General features: G+C 45.7%; 1 protein-coding gene across 6 annotated transcripts in view; it reads left to right on the top strand.

Moving 5' to 3' along the window:
- Nucleotides 1-25,448, top strand: part of LOC129821062 (teneurin-4-like) — a 511,923-nt gene that overhangs the window by 132,968 nt on the left and 353,507 nt on the right. For all 6 annotated transcript variants that reach the window (XM_055878317.1, XM_055878316.1, XM_055878314.1 and 3 more), the window contains exon 2: nt 21,144-21,429. In XM_055878317.1, the coding sequence (XP_055734292.1) occupies nt 21,201-21,429 (229 nt within the window). In that variant the 5' untranslated portion in view covers nt 21,144-21,200. The remainder of the gene's footprint in view (nt 1-21,143; nt 21,430-25,448) is intronic.

The following is a 25,448-nucleotide window of genomic DNA, read 5'->3' as shown; positions in this document are numbered from 1 at the left end:
CTATAGACTACTACTACTACCACCTGCTCTGTTCAACCTCACTATAGACTACTACTACCACTACAACCCGCTCTGTTCAACCTCACTATAGACTACTACAACTACTACCACTACAACCTGCTCTGTTCAACCTCACTATAGACTACTACTACTACCACTACAACCTGCTCTGTTCAACCTCACTATAGACTACTACTACCACTACAACCTCCTCTGTTCAACCTCACTATAGACTACTACTACTACTACCACTACAACCTGCTCTGTTCAACCTCACTATAGACTACTACTACTACTACAACCTGCTCTGTTCAACCTCACTATAGACTACTACTACTACCACTACAACCTGCTCTGTTCAACCTCACTATAGACTACTACTACCACTACAACCTGTTCTGTTCAACCTCACTATAGACTACTACTACTACCACTACAACCTGCTCTGTTCAACCTCACTATAGACTACTACTACCACTACAACCTGCTCTGTTCAACCTCACTATTGACTACTACTACTACCACTACAACCTGCTCTGTTCAACCTCACTATAGACTACTACTACTACTACAACCTGCTCTGTTCAACCTCACTATAGACTACTACTACTACCACCTGCTCTGTTCAACCTCACTATAGACTACTACTACCACTACAACCTGCTCTGTTCAACCTCACTATAGACTACTACTACTACCACTACAACCTGCTCTGTTCAACCTCACTATAGACTACTACTACTACCACTACAACCTGCTCTGTTCAACCTCACTATAGTCTACTACTACCACTACAACCTGCTCTGTTCAACCTCACTATAGTCTACTACTACCACTACAACCTGCTCTGGTCAACCTCACTATAGACTACTACTACTACTACCACTACAACCTGCTCTGTTCAACCTCACTATAGACTACCACTACCACTACAACCTGCTCTGTTCAACCTCACTATAGTCTACTACCACTACAAGCTGCTCTGTTCAACCTCACTATAGACTACTACTACTACTACTACAACCTGATCTGTTCAACCTCACTATAGACTACTACTACCACTACAACCTGCTCCGTTCAACCTCACTATAGTCTAGTACTACCACTACAACCTGCTCTGTTCAACCTCACTATAGACTACTACTACCACTACAACCTGCTCTGTTCAACCTCACTATAGACTACTACTACCACTACAACCTGCTCTGTTCAACCTCACTATAGACTACTACTACTACTACAACCCGCTCTGTTCAACCTCACTATAGACTACTACTACTACCACTACAACCTGCTCTGTTCAACCTCACTATAGACTACTACTACTACCACTACAACCTGCTCCGTTCAACCTCACTATAGACTACTACTACCACTACAACCTGCTCTGTTCAACCTCACTATAGACTACTACCACTACCACTACAACCTGCTCTGTTCAACCTCACTATAGACTACTACTACCACTACAACCTGCTCTGTTCAACCTCACTATAGACTACTACTACTACCACTACAACCTGCTCTGTTCAACCTCACTATAGACTACTACTACCACTACAAGCTGCTCCGTTCAAAGGGCAGACATATAGCTACTACAGGCATTTTTACACCTATCATTTGATGTCAGTGTATTTATTTAGCCAGGATAGTCCATTCAGTAACACGTTGCCACCGGGGGGGGGGGTCCTACTAGCTTGGATAAATAGCTGTCTAATACATTCAGACTGTTGTTTTGTTAACTCTTATTGGTTAACTCTTATTGGTTAACTCTTATTGGTTAACTCTTATTGGTTAACTCTTATTGGTGCCCAGTGAGAACCAGTATTTTGCTGATTTTTCTGGGGGGGGGGGAAACAGACCAATCGTTGATGTTGTATTGTCTATTGGAACTGCTAGATAGAGTATGCCGTTAGCTTCTCTCTCTCTCTCCCTCTCTCTCTGTACTGCTCTCTCTCTCTCTCTCTCTGTACTGCTCTCTCTCTCTCTCTCTCTCTCTCTCTCTGTACTGCTCTCTCTCTGTACTGCTCTCTCTCTCTCTCTCTGTACTGCTCTCTCTCTCTCTCTCTCTCTCTCTCTCTCTCTCTCTCTCTGTACTGCTCTCTCTCTCTCTCTCTCTCTGTACTGCTCTCTCTCTCTCTCTCTCTCTCTCTCTGTACTGCTCTCTCTCTCTGTACTGCTCTCTCTCTCTCTCTGTACTGCTCTCTCTCTCTGTACTGCTCTCTCTCTCTCTCTCTCTCTCTCTGTACTGCTCTCTCTCTCTCTCTCTCTCTCTCTCTCTCTGTACGCTCTCTCTCTCTCTCTCTCTCTGGATCTCTCTCTCTCTCTCTCTCTCTCTCTCTCTCTCTCTCTGGATCTCTCTCTCTCTCTCTCTCTCTCTCTCTCTCTCTCTCTGGATCTCTCTCTCTCTCAATTCAATTTAAGGGCTTTATATTCTCTCTCTCTCGCTCTCTCAATTCAATTTAAGGGCTTTATACTCTCTCTCTCTCGCTCTCTCAATTCAATTTAAGGGCTTTATACTCTCTCTCTCTCTCTCTCTCTCTCTCTCTCTCTCAATTCAATTTAAGGGCTTTATACTCTCTCTCTCTCTCTCTCTCTCTCTCGCTCTCTCTCTCTCTCTCTCTCTCTCTCTCTCTCTCTCTCTCTCGCTCTCTCAATTCAATTTAAGGGCTTTATACTCTCTCTCTCTCTCTCTCTCTCTCTCGCTCTCTCAATTCAATTTAAGGGCTTTATAATCTCTCTCTCTCTCTCTCTCTCTCTCTCTCTCTCTCTCTCTCTCTCTCTCTCTCTCTCTCTCTCTCTCTCTCTCTCTCTCTCTCTCGCTCTCTCAATTCAATTTAAGGGCTTTATACTCTCTATCTCTCTCTCTCTCTCTCTCTCTCTCTCTCTCTCTCTCTCTCTCTCTCTCTCTCTCTCTCTCTCTCTCTCTCTCTCTCTCTCTCTCTCTCGCTCAATTCAATTTAAGGGCTTTATTCTCTCTGTCTATCTATCTATCTCTCTGGCCCTTTGTGTGCAGAGCTCAGCAACAGCTGAATTCACAGCTCTGCAGCTTGAAGCTTTAGAGAAGTCTTTGTGAAACAATAGCAAGCGATTCATATCTTTATTCTTTAGATTTTCAAACCATCGATAGTCATTTCTCATCTCCCTTTGTAAAGAGCAGTTCTAATGGAGTCTTGATGTGTTCAACCTTTTCAACCCTTTTCTCACAGTCCTTCTGTTTCCCCATGGCATATTCCCACAATTGGCTTAGAGTAGAAAGTCAAGTTATTTTCATAAATGTCTTTCAGATCAATAACACAATTCTCTATCAAAGGTCTTGATTGTGATGTATGAGTTACCAACTCTAAGGGTTTCTAAGGGCTAATATGAGTTAGCAACTATATGAGTTTCTATGGGCTAATATGAGTTAGCAACTCTATGAGTTTCTATGGGCTAATATGAGTTAGCAACTCTATGAGTTTCTATGGGCTAATATGAGTTAGCAACTCTATGAGTTTCTATGGGCTAATATGAGTTAGCAACTCTATGAGTTTCTATGGGCTAATATGAGTTAGCAACTCTATGAGTTTCTATGGGCTAATATGAGTTAGCAACTCTATGAGTTTCTATGGGCTAATATGAGTTAGCAACTCTATGAGTTTCTATGGGCTAATATGAGTTAGCAACTCTATGAGTTTCTATGGGCTAATATGAGTTAGCAACTCTATGAGTTTCTATGGGCTAATATGAGTTAGCAACTCTATGAGTTTCTATGGGCTAATATGAGTTAGCAACTCTATGAGTTTTAATGGGCTAATATGAGTTAGCAACTCTATGAGTTTCTATGAGCTAATATGAGTTAGCAACTCTATGAGTTTCTATGGGCTAATATGAGTTAGCAACTCTATGAGTTTCTATGGGCTAATATGAGTTAGCAACTCTATGAGTTTCTATGGGCTAATATGAGTTAGCAACTCTATGAGTTTCTATGGGCTAATATGAGTTAGCAACTCTATGAGTTTCTATGGGCTAATATGAGTTAGCAACTCTATGAGTTTCTATGGGCTAATATGAGTTAGCAACTCTATGAGTTTCTATGGGCTAATATGAGTTAGCAACTCTATGAGTTTCTATGGGCTAATATGAGTTAGCAACTCTATGAGTTTCTATGGGCTAATATGAGTTAGCAACTCTATGAGTTTCTATGGGCTAATATGAGTTAGCAACTCTATGAGTTTCTATGGGCTAATATGAGTTAGCAACTCTATGAGTTTCTATGGGCTAATATGAGTTAGCAACTCTATGAGTGTTTATGGGCTAATATGACATTGGAGAATTACCTTTTTTCTTTGTTCTGGAGTTTCAGGGTTAGAAACCTGCCAATGGTTTTTACAAATCTCTAATACCAAATTGAATTTAATCCTGTTTATAGGTGGAAGTCAAAGCTACATGCCTCTGACTGACTGTACTGGATGTCCTTATTGTACAGTGGCAGAGAAATAAAGGGTCTACGTCCTAAATAGCTCCCTATGTAGTGCACTACTTTTGACCCATAGGCCCACAGGGCTGAAATTAGGGAATCGGGTGCCATTTGGATCGGACGTAAAATGTTATGTAATCTCTGTGTCCTGCAGGTCTTAGTGGTCAAATAGCACAACGATGCTATTCCTCTTTGTTTTTTGTTGTCCTTTTATGGGGATCTAGACAGGAAGAGAGCGAACAAAATGATCTCTGACTGGGAATATAGATAATGCCTAATGCAAAAAGAAAAAGGGGAAACAGTATTGTGTTTTTTAACTGCAGTTCAGGCAGCTGTATGTGATCTGTTCCCTCCGAGACCTATTGAATATGTATATTTGATATCAGCTGTCAGAGTCTCCATCCCAAAATGGCTCCCTATTCCCTACACAGGGCACTACTTTTGACCAAGGCCCATAGGGTAGTAGTGCACTATGTAGGGGAATAGGGTGCAGTTTGGGATGTGCTCATAGTGGTTATATGGCCTGCTGCTCCAGTGAAAGGGAGCCTTGTCTCTCCCATGGTGCACCTCACAGCATAGCAGCCAATTCAACATGAACAGGAATAGAATATGCAAAAGAGACGTGATGGCTGCAGGGTCAACGTGGCCGGGTCAAGCAGCCCCTTGAAACCAACCAGCCCCTTGAAACCAACCAGCCCATTGAAACCCCCAACCAGCCCATTGAAACCCCCAACCAGCCCATTGAAACCAACCAGCCCATTGAAACCAACCAGCCCATTGAAACCCCCAACCAGCCCATTGAAACCACCAACCAGCCCATTGAAACCAACCAGCCCATTGAAACCAACCAGCCCACTGAAACCACCAACCAGCCCATTGAAACCAACCAGCCCACTGAAACCAACCAGCCCATTGAAACCAACCAGCCCACTGAAACCAACCAGCCCATTGAAACCAACCAGCCCATTGAAACCAACCAGCCCACTGAAAACACCAACCAGCCCATTGAAACCCCCAACCAGCCCATTGAAACCCCCAACCAGCCCATTGAAACCCCCAACCAGCCCACTGAAACCAACCAGCCCATTGAAACAACCAACCAGCCCATTGAAGCAACCAACCAGCCCATTGAAACCAACCAGCCCATTGAAACCCCCAACCAGCCCATTGAAACCCCCAACCAGCCCATTGAAACCCCCAACCAGCCCACTGAAACCAACCAGCCCATTGAAACCAACCAGCCCATTGAAACCCCCAACCAGCCCATTGAAACCCCCAACCAGCCCATTGAAACCCCCAACCAGCCCATTGAAACCCCCAACCAGCCCATTGAAACCCCCAACCAGCCCACTGAAACCAACCAGCCCATTGAAACAACCAACCAGCCCATTGAAACAACCAACCAGCCCATTGAAACAACCAACCAGCCCATTGAAACAACCAACCAGCCCATTGAAACCCCCAACCAGCCCATTGAAACCACCAACCAGCCCATTGAAACCAACCAGCCCATTGAAACCAACCAGCCCACTGAAACCACCAACCAGCCCATTGAAACCAACCAGCCCACTGAAACCAACCAGCCCATTGAAACCAACCAGCCCACTGAAACCAACCAGCCCATTGAAACCAACCAGCCCATTGAAACCAACCAGCCCACTGAAAACACCAACCAGCCCATTGAAACCCCCAACCAGCCCATTGAAACCCCCAACCAGCCCATTGAAACCCCCAACCAGCCCACTGAAACCAACCAGCCCATTGAAACAACCAACCAGCCCATTGAAGCAACCAACCAGCCCATTGAAACCAACCAGCCCATTGAAACCCCCAACCAGCCCATTGAAACCCCCAACCAGCCCATTGAAACCCCCAACCAGCCCACTGAAACCAACCAGCCCATTGAAACCAACCAGCCCATTGAAACCCCCAACCAGCCCATTGAAACCCCCAACCAGCCCATTGAAACCCCCAACCAGCCCATTGAAACCCCCAACCAGCCCATTGAAACCCCCAACCAGCCCACTGAAACCAACCAGCCCATTGAAACAACCAACCAGCCCATTGAAACAACCAACCAGCCCATTGAAACAACCAACCAGCCCATTGAAACAACCAACCAGCCCATTGAAACCCCCAACCAGCCCATTGAAACCCCCAACCAGCCCATTGAAACCAACCAGCCCATTGAAACCAACCAGCCCATTGAAGCCAACCAGCCCATTGAAACCAACCAGCCCAACCAGCCCATTGAAACCAACCAGCCCACTGAAACCAACCAGCCCAACCAGCCCATTAAAACCAACCAGTCCACTGAAACCAACCAGCCCATTGAAGCCAACCAGCCCATTGAATCCACCAACCAGCCCATTGAAACAACCAACCAGCCCATTGAAACCAACCAGCCCATTGAAACCAACCAGCCTATTGAAACCAACCAGCCCATTGAAACCAACCAGCCCTTTGAAACCAACCAGCCCATTGAAACCACCAACCGGCCCATTGAAACCACCAACCAGCCCATTGAAACCACCAACCAGCCCATTGAAACCAACCAGCCCATTGAAACCACCAACCAGCCCATTGAAACAACCAACCAGCCTATTGAAACAACCAACCAGCCCATTGAAACCAACCAGCCCATTGAAACCACCAACCAGCCCATTGAAACCACCAACCAGCCCATTGAAACCACCAACCAGCCAATTGAAACCACCAACCAGCCCATTGAAACCAACCAGCCTATTGAAACCAACCAGCCCATTGAAACCAACCAGCCCATTGAAACCAACCAGCCCATTGAAACCAACCAGCCTATTGAAACCAACCAGCCCATTGAAACCAACCAGCCTATTGAAACCAACCAGTCCATTGAATCTACCAACCAGTCAATTGAAACCCCCAACCAGCCCATTGAAACCAACCAGCCTATTGAAACCAACCAGCCCATTTGAAACCAACCAGCCCATTTGAAACCAACCAGCCCATTGAAACCACCAACCAGCCCATTGAAACCACCAACCAGCCCATTGAAACCAACCGGCCCATTGAAACCAACCAGCCCATTGAAACCACCAACCAGCCCATTGAAACCAACCAGCCCATTGAAACCAACCGGCCCATTGAAACCAACCGGCCCATTGAAACCAACCAGCCCATTGAAACCAACCAGCCCATTGAATCCACCAACCAACCCATTGAAACCAACCGGCCCATTGAAACCACCAACCAACCCATTGAAACCAACCGGCCCATTGAAACCAACCGGCCCATTGAAACCAACCAGCCCATTGAAACCAACCAGCCTATTGAAACCACCAACCAGCCCATTGAAACCACCAACCAGCCCATTGAAACCAACCAGCCCATTAAAACAACCATCCAGCCCATTGAATCCACCAACCAGCCCATTGAAACAACCAACCAGCCCATTGAAACCACCAACCAGCCCATTGAAACCACCAACTGGCCCATTGAAACCAACCAGCCCATTGAAACCAACCAGCCCATTGAAGCCAACCAGCCCATTGAAACCAACCAGCCCATTGAAACCAACCAGCCCATTGAAACCAACCAGCCCAACCAGCCCATTGAAACCAACCAGCCCACTGAAACCAACCAGCCCATTGAAGCCAACCAGCCCATTGAAACCAACCAGCCCATTGAAACCAACCAGCCCATTGAAACCAACCAGCCCATTGAAACCACCAACCGGCCCATTGAAACCACCAACCAGCCCATTGAAACCACCAACCAGCCCATTGAAACCACCAACCAGCCCATTGAAACCACCAACCAGCCCATTGAAACCACCAACCAGCCCATTGAAACCACCAACCAGCCCATTGAAACAACCAACCAGCCCATTGAAACAACCAACCAGCTCATTGAAACCAACCAGCCCATTGAAACCAACCAGCCCATTGAAACTACCAACCAGCCCATTGAAACCACCAACCAGCCCATTGAACCCACCAACCAGCCCATTGAAACCACCAACCAGCCCATTGAAACCAACCAGCCCATTGAAACCACCAACCAGCCCATTGAAACCAACCAGCCCATTGAAACCACCAACCAGCCCATTGAAACCAACCAGCCCATTGAAACCAACCAGCCCATTGAAACCAACCAGCCTATTGAAACCAACCAGCCCATTGAAACCAACCGGCCCATTGAAACCAACCGGCCCATTGAAACAACCAACCAGCCCATTGAAACCCCCAACCAGCCCATTGAAACCCCCAACCAGCCCATTGAAACCACCAACCAGCCCATTGAAACCCCCAACCAGCCTATTGAAACCAACCAGCCCATTGAAGCCACCAACCAGCCCATTGAAACCAACCAGCCTATTGAAACCAACCAGCCCATTGAAACCAACCGGCCCATTGAAACCAACCGGCCCATTGAAACAACCAACCGGCCCATTGAAACCCCCAACCAGCCCATTGAAACCCCCAACCACCCCATTGAAACCAACCAGCCCATTGAAACCAACCAGCCCATTGAAACCCCCAACCAGCCTATTGAAACCAACCAGCCCATTGAAGCCACCAACCAGCCCATTGAAACCAACCAGCCCATTGAAACCAACCGGCCCATTGAAACCACCAACCAGCCCATTGAAACCAACCAGCCCATTGAAACCACCAACCAGCCCATTGAAACCACCAACCAGCCCATTGAAACCACCAACTAGCCCATTGAAACCAACCAGCCCATTGAAACCAACCAGCCCACTGAAACCACCAACAGGCCCATTGAAACCAACCAGCCCACTGAAACCAACCAGCCCATTAAAACCAACCAGCCCACTGAAAACACCAACCAGCCCATTGAAACCACCAACCAGCCCATTGAATCCACCAACCAGCCCATTGAAACAACCAACCAGCCCATTGAAACAACCAACCAGCCCATTGAAACAACCAACCAGCCCATTGAAACAACCAACCAGCCCATTGAAACAACCAACCAGCCCATTGAATCCACCAACCAGCCCATTAAAACCAACCAGCCCATTGAAACCAACCAGCCCATTGAAACCACCAACTGGCCCATTGAATCCACCAACCAGCCCATTGAATCCACCAACCAGCCCATTGAAACAACCAACCAGCCCATTGAAACAACCAACCAGCCCATTGAAACAACCAACCAGCCCATTGAAACAACCAACCAGCCCATTGAATCCACCAACCAGCCCATTGAAACAACCAACCAGCCCATTGAAACAACCAACCAGCCCATTGAAACAACCAACCAGCCCATTGAAACAACCAACCAGCCCATTGAATCCACCAACCAGCCCATTAAAACCAACCAGCCCATTGAAACCAACCAGCCCATTGAAACCACCAACTGGCCCATTGAAACCAACCAGCCCATTGAATCCACCAACCAGCCCATTAAAACCAACCAGCCCATTGAATCCACCAACCAGCCCATTGAAACCACCAACTGGCCCATTGAAACCAACCAGCCCATTGAAACCACCAACCAGCCCATTGAATCCACCAACCAGCCCATTGAATCCACCAACCAGCCCATTGAAACAACCAACCAGCCCATTGAAACAACCAACCAGCCCATTGAAACAACCAACCAGCCCATTGAAACAACCAACCAGCCCATTAAAACCAACCAGCCCATTGAAACCAACCAGCCCATTGAAACCACCAACTGGCCCATTGAAACCAACCAGCCCATTGAATCCACCAACCAGCCCATTGAATCCACCAACCAGCCCATTGAAACCACCAACTGGCCCATTGAAACCAACCAGCCCATTGAAACCACCAACCAGCCCATTGAAACCACCAACCAGCCCATTGAAACCACCAACTGGCCCATTGAAACCAACCAGCCCATTGAAACCAACCAGCCCATTGAAGCCAACCAGCCCATTGAAACCAACCAGCCCATTGAAACCAACCAGCCCATTGAAACCAACCAGCCCAACCAGCCCATTGAAACCAACCAGCCCACTGAAACCAACCAGCCCATTGAAGCCAACCAGCCCATTGAAACCAACCAGCCCATTGAAACCAACCAGCCCATTGAAACCAACCAGCCCATTGAAACCACCAACCAGCCCATTGAAACAAACCAGCCCATTGAAACCACCAACCAGCCCATTGAAACCAACCAGCCCATTGAAACCAACCAGCCCATTGAAACCAACCAGCCCATTGAAACCAACCGGCCCATTGAAACCAACCGGCCCATTGAAACCCCCAACCGGCCCATTGAAACCCCCAACCAGCCCATTGAAACCAACCAGCCCATTGAAACCAACCAGCCCATTGAAACCAACCGGCCCACTGAAACAACCAACCAGCCCATTGAAACCAACCGGCCCATTGAAACCCCCAACCAGCCCATTGAATCCACCAAGCAGCCCCTTGAAACCAACCAGCCCCTTGAAACCAACCAGCCCATTGAAACCCCCAACCAGCCCATTGAAACCAACCAGCCCATTGAAACCAACCAGCCCATTGAAACCAACCAGCCCATTGAAACCAACCAGCCCATTGAAACCCCCAACCAGCCCATTGAAACCCCCAACCAGCCCATTGAAGCCAACCAGCCCATTGAAACAACCAACCAGCCCATTGAAGCCACCAACCAGCCCATTGAAACCAACCAGCCCATTGAAACCAACCGGCCCATTGAAACCACCAACCAGCCCATTGAAACCAACCAGCCCATTGAAACCAACCAGCCCATTGAAACCACCAACCAGCCCATTGAAACCACCAACCAGCCCATTGAAACCACCAACCAGCCCATTGAATCCACCAACCAGCCCATTGAAACAACCAACCAGCCCATTGAAACTACCAACCAGCCCATTGAAACAACCAACCAGACCATTGAAACAACCAACCAGCCCATTGAATCCACCAACCAGCCCATTAAAACCAACCAGCCCATTGAAACCAACCAGCCCATTGAAACCACCAACTGGCCCATTGAAACCAACCAGCCCATTGAATCCACCAACCAGCCCATTAAAACCAACCAGCCCATTGAATCCACCAACCAGCCCATTAAAACCAACCAGCCCATTGAATCCAACCAGCCCATTGAATCCACCAACCAGCCCATTGAATCCACCAACCAGCCCATTGAATCCACCAACCAGCCCATTGAATCCACCAACCAGCCCATTGAAACCAACCAGCCCATTGAAACCAACCAGCCCATTGAAACAACCAACCAGCCCATTGAATCCACCAACCAGCCCATTGTAAATAAAACATTACAGACTCACAGAACGTCTCTTCAAACTTCAGAAAGTGTGTGTGTGTGTGTGTGTGTGTGTGTGCGTGCGTGTGTGCGTGCGTGCGTGCGTGCGTGCGTGCGTGCGTGCGTGCGTGTGTGTGAATGGTGGTAGTTGTGGAGGTCGTGCGTGCGTGCGTGCGTGCGTGTGAATGGTGGTAGTTGTGGAGGTCGTGCGTGCGTGCGTGCGTGCGTGTGAATGGTGGTAGTTGTGGAGGTCGTGCGTGCGTGCGTGCGTGCGTGCGTGTGAATGGTGGTAGTTGTGGAGGTCGTGCGTGCGTGCGTGCGTGTGTGTGAATGGTGGTAGTTGTGGAGGTCGTGCGTGCGTGCGTGTGTGTGAATGGTGGTAGTTGTGGAGGTCGTGCGTGCGTGCGTGCGTGTGAATGGTGGTAGTTGTGGAGGTCGTGCGTGCGTGCGTGTGTGTGAATGGTGGTAGTTGTGGAGGTCGTGCGTGCGTGCGTGCGTGCGTGCGTGTGTGTGAATGGTGGTAGTTGTGGAGGTCGTGCGTGCGTGCGTGCGTGCGTGCGTGTGAATGGTGGTAGTTGTGGAGGTCGTGCGTGCGTGCGTGTGTGTGAATGGTGGTAGTTGTGGAGGTCGTGCGTGCGTGCGTGCGTGTGAATGGTGGTAGTTGTGGAGGTCGTGCGTGCGTGTGAATGGTGGTAGTTGTGGAGGTCGTGCGTGCGTGTGAATGGTGGTAGTTGTGGAGGTCGTGCGTGCGTGCGTGCGTGTGAATGGTGGTAGTTGTGGAGGTCCTGGTATTGAATCCACCAACCAGCCCATGGTAGTTGTGGAGGTCCTGGTATTGAATCCACCAACCAGCCCATGGTAGTTGTGGAGGTCCTGGTATTGAATCCACCAACCAGCCCATGGTAGTTGTGGAGGTCCTGGTATTGAATCCACCAACCAGCCCATGGTAGTTGTGGAGGTCCTGGTATTGAATCCACCAACCAGCCCATGGTAGTTGTGGAGGTCCTGGTATTGAATCCACCAACCAGCCCATGGTAGTTGTGGAGGTCCTGGTATTGAAGTTTCTCGGTCATTAATCACTGCCATCTTTTCAGCTGTCAGACTTCACAAAAGGTGACCCCTAAAACCCAACCAAGATGTCCTCTGTAAAGACTTTGTTAAAGAAGGAAGGGCCTGATAGAATCCAGCATAGATTCTTGCTCTGTCCAGCTGCTCTGAGACTAATGCACTATTCAGAAACTGTCTCTGTGTTTCTCTGCCAAAAACAATAAGGCTGTGTGAAGGAACATCTAATGCTGTATGAAGGGAACATCTAATGCTGTGTGAAGGGAACATCTAATGCTGTATGAAGGGAACATCTAAGGCTGTTTGAAGGGAACATCTAATGCTGTTTGAAGGGAACATCTAATGCTGTGTGAAGGGAACATCTAATGCTGTGTGAAGGGAACATCTAATGCTGTGTGAAGGGAACATCTAATGCTGTTTGAAGGGAACATCTAATGCTGTTTGAAGGGAACATCTAATGCTGTGTGAAGGGAACATCTAATGCTGTTTGAAGGGAACATCTAATGCTGTTTGAAGGGAACATCTAATGCTGTGTGAAGGGAACATCTAATGCTGTTTGAAGGGAACATCTAATGCTGTTTGAAGGGAACATCTAAGCACCTTCGCTTGACTTGAATCAATCAATGAACCCTCTGCATTATTTTGAGGGAAATAAACACAGGCTGAGTGTGTCTCAAATGGCACCCTATACCCTATGTAGTTTACTACATCTGACCAGGGCTCATAGTAGTGCACTGTATAGGGTACCATTTGGGACCCCGTCACACATTATAATGTACCTATGTGATACACTTGATTTGGACAGAGGGACCTCTGCCTCTAGTCATGAAACGAATCAGGCTGGGAAATGTTCCCACCTTAAGTAAGAATCAGACTGGGAAATGTTCCCACCTTAAGTAAGAATCAGACTGGGAAATGTTCCCACCTTAAGTAAGAATCAGACTGGGAAATGTTCCCACCTTAAGTAAGAATCAGGCTTGGAAATGTTCCCACCTTAAGTAAGAATCAGGCTTGGAAATGTTCCCACCTTAAGGAAGCCTTAGAGAAAACAAAACAATGACCTAGCTGCTAATCAACTTCAGAAATCCACATTGACATTCCTTAAGCCCCTTCAATAGCTCCGTCTCCCAGTCCCACACCATATGTACATCCTAAATGACACCCTAATCCCTATATAGTGCACTTCTTTTGACCAGAGCCCTATGAATCCTGGTCAAAAGTAGTGTACTATATAGGGAATAGGGTGCCATTTGGGATGCATCCCATGTGATAGCTTGCCAAGGGTGGTTCTGCCTGTGATGTTTCTGAGTCTGGACCTTAGAGATGGGTTGAGGTTCTGCCTGTGATGTTTCTGAGTCTGGACCTTAGAGATGGGTTGAGGTTCTGCCTGTGATGTTTCTGAGTCTGGACCTTAGATATGGGTTGAGGTTCTGCCTGTGATGTTTCTGAGTCTGGACCTTAGAGATGGGTTGAGGTTCTGCCTGTGATGTTTCTGAGTCTGGACCTTAGATATGGGTTGAGGTTCTGCCTGTGATGTTTCTGAGTCTGGACCTTAGATATGGGTTGAGGTTCTGCCTGTGATGTTTCTGAGTCTGGACCTTAGATATGGGTTGAGGTTCTGCCTGTGATGTTTCTGAGTCTGGACCTTAGAGATGGGTTGAGGTTCTGCCTGTGATGTTTCTGAGTCTGGACCTTAGAGATGGGTTGAGGTTCTGCCTGTGATGTTTCTGAGTCTGGACCTTAGAGATGGGCTGAGGTTCTGCTTTTACGTTTCAGCTGATTCACAGTATCTTACCTGATAGATGAGGGATTGAAGTCAATGAAGTTGTTTCACAGGAAGACTTTAATTATTCACATTCAGTGTAGCTAGCTACTCATGCGTCCCTAAGTGAGGTAGAACAACAAGGGTGGATAAAGGGTTTCTCCTGTGATATCAAACTATATCAACGTGATACTGATCCATCATATCAAACTATATCAACGTGATACTGATCCATCATATCAAACTATATCAACGTGATACTGATCCATTATATCAAACTATATCAACGTGATACTGATCCATTATATCAAACTATATCAACATGATACTGATCCATTATATCAAACTATATCAACGTGATACTGATCCATTATATCAAACTATATCAACGTGATACTGATCCATTATATCAAACTATATCAACGTGATACTGATCCATTATATCAAACTATATCAACGTGATACTGATCCATTATATCAAACTATATCAACGTGATACTGATCCATTATATCAAACTATATCAACGTGATACTGATCCATTATATCAAACTATATCAACGTGATACTGATCCATCATATCAAACTATATCAACGTGATACTGATCCATGATATCAAACTATATCAACGTGATACTGATCCATGATATCAAACTATATCAACGTGATACTGATCCATTATATCAAACTATATCAACGTGATACTGATCCATTATATCAAACTATATCAACGTGATACTGATCCATTATATCAAACTTTATCAACCTGATCCTTCTGTGGCTGTGTGATAAGGGATATTAAGGAATTAAGTAAGTTTTATCATTCTAAATATAATCGGTTAAATGTTTCAGTCAGCTATTTGGGATCATTATAAGTTAAGTCTCCAGTTTATGAACAAGTCTGATTTTATCCACCTCTACCCGTTGGATATCCCTCCATTGGTTTGTTGCTTTCTCTGCTTGAGTACCAGGTGATGATTCACGTACCAGGTGATGATTCACTGCCTCTGAGAGCCCCTGGAGCGAAGGCAGTTCTATAGGCCACATAAAAATGAATAGTTGTGGGGGGGGGGGGGGGACTAGGATCGTGAACTTTATGGGAGAAGCAAGTTGATTTGTGCCGTATTTTGTCTAAATAAATCCTACTAGTGGTTCATGCAGTGCTTTGGTGTTCAGTGTTTAGAGAAGAGAAACACTGCAATGCATGCAAATACTATCAGTTATCCATCCATATAAATACTATCAGTTATCCATCCATATAAATACTATCAGTTATCCATCCATATAAATACTATCAGTTATCCATCTATATAAATACTATCAGTTATCCGTCCATATAAATACTAGATCTCCATTTCCATGGAAGAGAACACAATACTCCATTAAAGGGTTTAGACGTGGTAACTCCATTAAAGGGTTTAGACGTGGTAACTCCATTAAAGGGTTTAGACGTGGTAACTCCATTAAAGGGTTTAGACGTGGTAACTCCATTAAAGGGTTTAGACGTGGTAACTCCATTAAAGGGTTTAGACGTGGTAACTCCATTAAAGGGTTTAGACGTGGTAACTCCATTAAAGGGTTTTGACGTGGTAACTCCATTAAAGGGTTTAGACGTGGTAACTCCATTAAAGGGTTTAGACGTGGTAACTCCATTAAAGGGTTTAGACGTGGTAACTCCATTAAAGGGTTTAGACGTGGAACTCCATTAAAGGGTTTAGACGTGGTAACTCCATTAAAGGGTTTAGACGTGGTAACTCCATTAAAGGGTTTAGACGTGGTAACTCCATTAAAGGGTTTAGACGTGGTAACTCCATTAAAGGGTTTAGACGTGGTAACTCCATTAAAGGGTTTAGACGTGGTAACTCCATTAAAGGGTTTTGACGTGGTAACTCCATTAAAGGGTTTAGACGTGGTAACTCCATTAAAGGGTTTAGACGTGGTAACTCCATTAAAGGGTTTAGACGTGGTAACTCCATTAAAGGGTTTAGACGTGGTAACTCCATTAAAGGGTTCAGACGTGGTAACTCCATTAAAGGGTTTAGACGTGGTAACTCCATTAAAGGGTTTAGACGTGGTAACTCCATTAAAGGGTTTAGACGTGGTAACTCCATTAAAGGGTTTAGACGTGGTAACTCCATTAAAGGGTTTAGACGTGGTAACTCCATTAAAGGGTTCAGACGTGGTAACTCCATTAAAGGGTTTAGACGTGGTAACTCCATTAAAGGGTTTAGACGTGGTAACTCCATTAAAGGGTTTAGACGTGGTAACTCCATTAAAGGGTTTAGACGTGGTAACTCCATTAAAGGGTTTAGACGTGGTAACTCCATTAAAGGGTTTAGACGTGGTAACTCCATTAAAGGGTTTAGACGTGGTAACTCCATTAAAGGGTTCAGACGTGGTAACTCCATTAAAGGGTTTAGACGTGGTAACTCCATTAAAGGGTTTAGACGTGGTAACTCCATTAAAGGGTTTAGACGTGGTAACTCCATTAAAGGGTTTAGACGTGGTAACTCCATTAAAGGGTTTAGACGTGGTAACTCCATTAAAGGGTTTAGACGTGGTAACTCCATTAAAGGGTTTAGACGTGGTAACTCCATTAAAGGGTTTAGACGTGGTAACTCCATTAAAGGGTTTAGACGTGGTAACTCCATTAAAGGGTTTAGACGTGGTAACTCCATTAAAGGGTTTAGACGTGGTAACTCCATTAAAGGGTTTAGACGTGGTAACTCCATTAAAGGGTTCAGACGTGGTAACTCCATTAAAGGGTTTAGACGTGGTAACTCCATTAAAGGGTTTAGACGTGGTAACTCCATTAAAGGGTTTAGACGTGGTAACTCCATTAAAGGGTTTAGACGTGGTAACTCCATTAAAGGGTTTAGACGTGGTAACTCCATTAAAGGGTTTAGACGTGGTAACTCCATTAAAGGGTTTAGACGTGGTAACTCCATTAAAGGGTTTAGACGTGGTAACTCCATTAAAGGGTTTAGACGTGGTAACTCCATTAAAGGGTTTAGACGTGGTAACTCCATTAAAGGGTTTAGACGTGGTAACTCCATTAAAGGGTTTAGACGTGGTAACTCCATTAAAGGGTTCAGACGTGGTAACTCCATTAAAGGGTTTAGACGTGGTAACTCCATTAAAGGGTTTAGACGTGGTAACTCCATTAAAGGGTTCAGACGTGGTAACTCCATTAAAGGGTTTAGACGTGGTAACTCCATTAAAGGGTTTAGACGTGGTAACTCCATTAAAGGGTTTAGACGTGGTAACTCCATTAAAGGGTTTAGACGTGGTAACTCCATTAAAGGGTTTAGACGTGGTAACTCCATTAAAGGGTTTTGACGTGGTTATTCTTGGGAGAATGGCGCCGTTTTCTCGCCTCTTAACCACCCATGCTATTTATTATATTTTTTTTGCGTTGTTCGTAACTTGTTTTGTACATAATGTTGCCGCTACCGTCTCTGATGACCGAACAGAGATTCTGGACATCAGGACTGGCACTATTGTTATTTACTGCTGTTCTTTAATTATTTGTTATTCTTATCTCTTAGTTTTTATATATATATATTTTTTGTATTTTCTTTAAAACTGCATTGTTGGTTAAGGGCTTGTAAGTTAGCATCTGCAGCTGTTGTATTCGGCGCATGTGACAAATTAAATTTGATTTGATTTGACTTGAATGGTTTTTAAACAGTTCTGTGTGTTTTCTGAAGGTTTTTGTATTTGTGCCGTCAGGTTAGTAATTATATTTTATATTCTGAGTTTGGGTTTGCATAGTGTATGTGTGTGTGTATAATTAGTTTTTTTTTTACAGACATTAAAGCGTAACCTTACTTTGAGCAGCCCTCCACAAGCATCTTTGTAAGAAAGCAGGCAATTTATATTTCATCCATGAGGTGTGTTGTTCATACTATTCCATGTCCCAAATAGCACCCTATTCCCTATAGGGCTCTATGGGCTCAGGTCAACAGTAGTGTACCCTATTCCCTATAGGGCTCTATGGGCTCAGGTCAACAGTAGTGTACCCTATTCCCTATAGGGCTCTATGGGCTCAGGTCAACAGTAGTGTACCCTATTCCCTATAGGGCTCTATGGGCTCAGGTCAACAGTAGTGTACCCTATTCCCTATAGGGCTCTATGGGCTCAGGTCAACAGTAGTGTACCCTATTCCCTATAGGGCTCTATGGGCTCAGGTCAACAGTAGTGTACCCTATTCCCTGTAGGGCTCTATGGGCTCAGGGCAAAAGTAGTGTACCCTATTCCCTATAGGGCTCTATGGGCTCAGGTCAACAGTAGTGTACCCTATTCCCTATAGGGCTCTATGGGCTCAGGTCAAAAGTAGTGTACCCTATTCCCTATAGGGCTCTATGGGCTCAGGTCAACAGTAGTGTACCCTATTCCCTATAGGGCTCTATGGGCTCAGGTCAACAGTAGTGTACCCTATTCCCTGTAGGGCTCTATGGGCTCAGGTCAACAGTAGTGTACCCTATTCCCTATAGGGCTCTATGGGCTCAGGTCAAGAGTAGTGTACCCTATTCCCTATAGGGCTCTATGGGCTCAGGTCAAGAGTAGTGTACCCTATTCCCTATAGGGCTCTATGGGCTCAGGTCAACAGTAGTGTACCCTATTCCCTATAGGGCTCTATGGGCTCAGGTCAAAAGTAGTGTACCCTATTCCCTGTAGGGCTCTATGGGCTCAGGTCAAAAGTAGTGTACCCTATTCCCTATAGGGCTCTATGGGCTCAGGTCAACAGTAGTGTATTCTATTCCCTGTAGGGCTCAGGTCAAAAGTAGTGTACCCTATTCCCTATAGGGCTCTATGGGCTCAGGTCAACAGTAGTGTACCCTATTCCCTATAGGGCTCTATGGGCTCAGGTCAACAGTAGTGTACCCTATTCCCTATAGGGCTCTATGGGCTCAGTTCAACAGTAGTGTACCCTATTCCCTATAGGGCTCTATGGGCTCAGGTCAAGGTAGTGTACCCTATTCCCTATAGGGCTCTATGGGCTCAGGTCAACAGTAGTGTACCCTATTCCCTGTAGGGCTATATGGGCTCAGGTCAAAATTAGTGTACCCTATTCCTTATAGGGCTCTATGGGCTCAGGTCAAAAGTAGTGTACCCTATTCCCTGTAGGGCTCTATGGGCTCAGGTCAACAGTAGTGTACCCTATTCCCTGTAGGGCTATATGGGCTCAGGTCAAAAGTAGTGTACCCTATTCCCTGTAGGGCTATATGGGCTCAGGTCAAGGTAGTGTACCCTATTCCCTGTAGGGCTCTACGGGCTCAGGTCAACAGTAGTGTACCCTATTCCCTGTAGGGCTCTATGGGCTCAGGTCAAGGTAGTGTATTATATAAGAAATATAGTCCCATTTGGGATGCATCCTATTTTAATTTTAATAACTATGGTAATGGGTTCTGTTCTGGTAGCAGCACATTCTTATGAGATGTAAAACGCTCCTGTTATCGCCCCAAAACTGTGTGTGTGTGATCTTTGACTGTGCTGCGCCCCATTCAGATGGCTGTAATTACCTGTATACCCTCTGTACCTTCTCCTATGACATCGAACTACACTGAACACAAATATAAACTCAACATGTAACAATTCCATTGATTTTTACTGAGTTACACTTCATATGTGGAAATCAGTCAATTGAAATAAATTCATTAGGCCCTAATCTATGGATGTCACATGACCTGGGAATACAGATATGCATCTGTTGGTTACAGATACCTTAAACAAAATGGGCCTCAGGATCTCGTCATGGTATTTTTGTGCATTAAAATTGCCATCGATAAAATACAATTGTGTTCGTTGTCCGTAGTTTATGTCTGCCCAATACCATAACCCCACCGCCACTATGGGGCACTCTGTTCACAACGTTGACATCAACAAACTGCTCGCCCACACGACGCCTTACACATGGTCTGCGGTCGTGAGTTCGGTTGGCCGTACTGCCAAATTCTCTAAAACGAAGTTGGAGGTGGCTTATGGTAGAGAAACAAACATTCAATTCTATGCCAACAGCTCTGGAGGACATTCCTGCAGTCAGCATGCCAATTGCATGCTCCCTCAAAACTTGAGACATCTGTGGCATTGTGTTGTATGACAAAACTGCACACTTTTATTGTCCACAGCACAAGGTTCACCTGTGTAATGATCATTCTGTTTATTCAAATTCTTGATATGCCACACGTGTCAGGTGGATAGATTATCTTGACAAAGGAGAAATGCTCACTAACAGTGATGTAAACACATTTGTGCTCAACATTTGAGAGAAATAAGCTTTTTGTTCGTATGGAACATTTCTGGGATCTTTTATTTCTGCTTAAGAAACAGGCTGGGAAATGTTCCCACCTTAACCAAAACGTTACATGTTGCATTTATATTTTTGTTCAGGGTACATTGGAGCAGGTTTTCTAGTCTAGACTAGAGGTATATTTAGCAAAACAGCGTTTCTACAGACTGAAACAAACTGAAATCTCACCCCTATTGTCCTCACTCGGCGTGAGGACTGGCGTTTCAAACACTTTTAATCAAAGGCACAAACCAACGAAAACAAACTGTCCCTTTCCACTCACCTCTCCTGTGTTTCTCTTCCTCTGTTTCAGAGTTACTCTGACTGACTTGGCTGTGTTACCGTTGATGTGTAAAGAGAGAACAAAGTCATGGAAGTGAAGGAACGCAGACCGTACCGCTCGCTGACGGCTCGGAGGGACACGGAGCGCCGTTACACCAGCTCCTCAGCCGACAGCGAGGACGGAGGGAAGGTCAACCCTAAAGGTTACAGCTCCAGTGAGACCCTGAAGGCTTTTGATCAGGAGTCTAGGATGGCCGCCTACGGCAGCCGGGTCAAAGATATGGTCCACCACGAGGCAGACGAGTTCTGTAGGCAAGGTGAGGAGCAGACCGTGGATTCATTCATTCATACAGGGAAAACATTCAAATGAAGTTAAAAACACTGCATTGGGAATGAATAGAACAGTTCTCAGTAGACCTACTGATATTCAGAGGGTTCCCTGTCCTGCAGCAGCGAGAGAGAGAATATATAGAGAGAGTATCATTTCGACAACAATCATCAATATTTCCTCACACAACTGAGTTGAAAAGAGTCCTGGGACGACATGTTAGTCCAGCCTGAACTCGTCTGAAAAGGAGTCAAAGAAACCGGTTTAATGCCCAACTTTAACACAGGAATGGCAGGTTGGCCTAGTGGTTAGAGCGTTGGACTAGTAACCCGAAAGTTTGCGAGATCGAATCCCTGAGCCGACAAGGTCAAAATCTGTCCTTCTGCCTCCTGAACAAGGCAGTTTACCCACTGTTCCCCGGTAGGCCGTCATTGTAAATAAGAATTTGTTCTTAACTGACTTGCCTAGTTAAGGTAAAAAGGGATAATCCAAAGTACACCTAAACAGGTATTTCATCAATTTAGATTATTCATTACCTTCACAATCAATACTTCTCAATAGTTAATACATTTAAAAATATATCCATACTATTTTATTCAACATTCAACGTATACAGATATTAGGAAAACACCCCTCGACATTGTAGGACGTATGAACAATCGAATGACTGAGTGTGTTCTCCTAATCGGTCCACAAACACTCCACATTGGTGAGTACAGGTCACTGAAACAATGGGTGATTCTCAGTTGGGAAAAAGTCTCCTCGACTCCTCCGTCCTCGTCGCCTCCGTTACCCGGAAAAGTGGTTGAGTGTCATTTAGTTAGTAGTTCTCCTCACCTCGATAGTCCCCTACTACTAAAGTGTATCCTTCGGAGGTTTGAAATCCGCCCCTTTGAATCAGCTGTTGTTTAGTGGGAGGAGAAAAGCATGCAGGCATTAAAAACACTACTTATCCTTCATCTAGATAATGATACCTCCCCTGTAAACGTCATTAACCCGGTGACGAGCTAGCGCAGGGATACCTCCCCTGTAAACGTCATTAACCCGATGACAAGCTAGCGCAGGGGATACCTCCCCTGTAAACGTCATTAACCCGGTGACGAGCTAGCGCAGGGGATACCTCCCCTGTAAACGTCATTAACCCGATGACGAGCTAGCGCAGGGGATACCACCCCTGTAAACGTCATTAACCCGGTGACGAGCTAGCGCAGGGATACCTCCCCTGTAAACTTCATTAACCCGGTGATTAGCTGGCGCAGGGGATACCTCCCCTGTAAACGTCATTAACCCGGTGACGAGCTAGCGCAGGGGATACCTCCCCTGTAAACGTCATTAACCCGATGACGAGCTGGCGCAGGGGATACCACCCCTGTAAACGTCATTAACCCGATGACGAGCTAGCGCAGGGGATACCTCCCCTGTAAACTTCATTAACCCGATGACGAGCTGGCTCAGGGGCTACCTCCCCTGTAAACGTCATTAACCCGATGACGAGCTAGCGCAGGGGATACCTCCCCTGTAATCGTCATTAACCCGGTGACGAGCTAGCGCAGGGGATATCTCCCCTGTAAACGTCATTAACCCGATGACGAGCTAGCGCAGGGGATACCTCCCCTGTAAACGTCATTAACCCGATGACGAGCTAGCGCAGGGGATACCTCCCCTGTAAACGTCATTAACCCGATGAAGAGCTAGCGCAGGGGATATCTCCCCTGTAAACGTCATTAACCCGATGACGAGCTAGCGCAGGGGATACCTCCCCTGTAAACGTCATTAACCCGATGACGAGCTAGCGCAGGGATACCTCCCCTGTAAACGTCATTAACCCGGTGACGAGCTAGCGCAGGGGATACCTCCCCCTGTAAACGTCATTAACCCGATGACGAGCTAGCGCAGGGGATACCTCCCCCTGTAAACGTCATTAACCCGGTGACGAGCTAGCGCAGGGGATACCTCCCCTGTAAACGTCATTAACCCGATGACGAGCTAGCGCAGGGGATACCTCCCCTGTAAACGTCATTAACCCGATGACGAGCTAGCGCAGGGGATACCTCCCCCTGTAAACGTCATTAACCCGATGACGAGCTAGCGCAGGGGATACCTCCCCTGTAAACGTCATTAACCCGATGACGAGCTAGCGCAGGGATACCTCCCCTGTAAACGTCATTAACCCGATGACGAGCTAGCGCAGGGATACCTCCCCTGTAAACGTCATTAACCCGATGACGAGCTAGCGCAGGGATACCTCCCCTGTAAACGTCATTAACCCGATGACGAGCTAGCGCAGGAGGAGATTCTAATTTCATACAAGCGTAGTTGTTTCCACGTTTCCTCTCCTCGCCTCCGCTCCTTCTATTAACTTTGACGTTTTTCAAAGTGGCGAGGAGAGGAGACGAGCAAAACAAATTGAGATTCTCCCATAGTAACGTACATCTGAAATAATCAATATTACAGGTTCTTCTTGGGATCTTCTACATCACACGTGTCTATCGATCGAAATATGGTTATAAACGCTAGTAACATGAACAAACTTTTAGCAAACATTTGCCATCTGTGTTTGGCGCGCCGTGAGTTGATAGAAATGGAGTCCGATGTCTGTGATGGGTGCTCTGCAGTGCGTATCGTCACAATATGATGAAGCAATTTGAAGAAGAAAAAAAAAGTGATTTGTTTCTAACAGAATCAATTCGGCGTCATTTTAATGTTCTGTTATTCGATATGGTTGTTGAGGCTCGTGTAGCAGTGCAAGGTAACCTAAACAATTTAATGAAGGCTCTTGCCTGCTCACACCATTCTCCACATCCTAACAACAAGAATCATTTCCCACCAGAGGATTCTATTCAGGGCAAAGATAGAACAAGTGATTCGATTTAATCCGTTTTTATAATACAGTGACTTCGGAAAGTATTCAGACCCCTTTCATGTTTTCCATGTTACAGCCTTATTCTAAGATGGATGAAGTTATTTGTTTTCCTCATCAATCTACACACAATAGCCCGTAATGACAAAGCAAAAAACTGGTTTTTATAAATGTTTGAAAATGTATATAACATTTTAAAACTTAAATATATTTATGTAAGTATTCAGACCCTTTGCTATGAGACTCGAAATTTAGCTCAGGTGCATCCTGTTTCCATTGACCATTCTTGAGACGTTTCTACAACTTGATTGGAGTCCACCTGTGATAAATTCAATTGATTGGACATGATTTGGAAAGGCACACACCTGTCTATATAAGGTCCCACAGTTGACAGTGCATGTCAGAACAAAAACCAAGCCGTGAGGTCAAAGGAATTGTCTGTAGAGCTCCGAGACAGGATTGTGTCGATGCACAGATCTGGGGAAGGGTACCAAAAAATATCTACAGCATTGAAGATCCCCAAGAACACAGTGGCCTCCATCCACAAGGACCCTAAGCACACAGCCAAGGCAACACAGGAGTGGTTTCGGGACAAGTCTCTGAATGTCCTTGAGTGGCTGAGCCAGAGCCCGAACTTGAACCCGATCAAACATCTCTGGAGAGACCTGAAAATAGCTGTGCAGCAACGCTCCCCATCCAATCTGACAGAGCTTGAGAGGATCTGAAGAGAAAAATGGGAGAAACTCCCCAAATACATGTGTGCCAAGCTTGTAGCGTCATACCCAAGAAGACTCAAGGCTTTAATTGCTGCCAAAAGTGCTTAGACAAAGTACAGAATTAAAGGTCTGAATACTTATGTAAATGTGATATTTCTGTTGTTTATTGGATCTTTAAAAACCTGTTTTCGCTTTGTCATTATGGGGTATTGTGATGTCATTATGGGGTATTGTGATGTCATTATGGGGTATTGTGATGTCATTGTGGGGTATTGTGATGTCATTATGGGGTATTGTGATGTCATTATGGGGTATTGTGATGTCATTATTGGGTATTGTGATGTCATTATGGGGTATTGTGATGTCATTATTGGGTATTGTGATGTCATTATGGGGTATTGTGATGTCATTATGGGGTATTGTGTGTAGATT

The sequence above is a fragment of the Salvelinus fontinalis genome, chromosome 23 (assembly GCF_029448725.1).
Source record: "Salvelinus fontinalis isolate EN_2023a chromosome 23, ASM2944872v1, whole genome shotgun sequence".
NCBI lineage: Eukaryota > Metazoa > Chordata > Actinopteri > Salmoniformes > Salmonidae > Salvelinus > Salvelinus fontinalis.
This window is presented reverse-complemented; position numbering and strand designations above follow the sequence as displayed.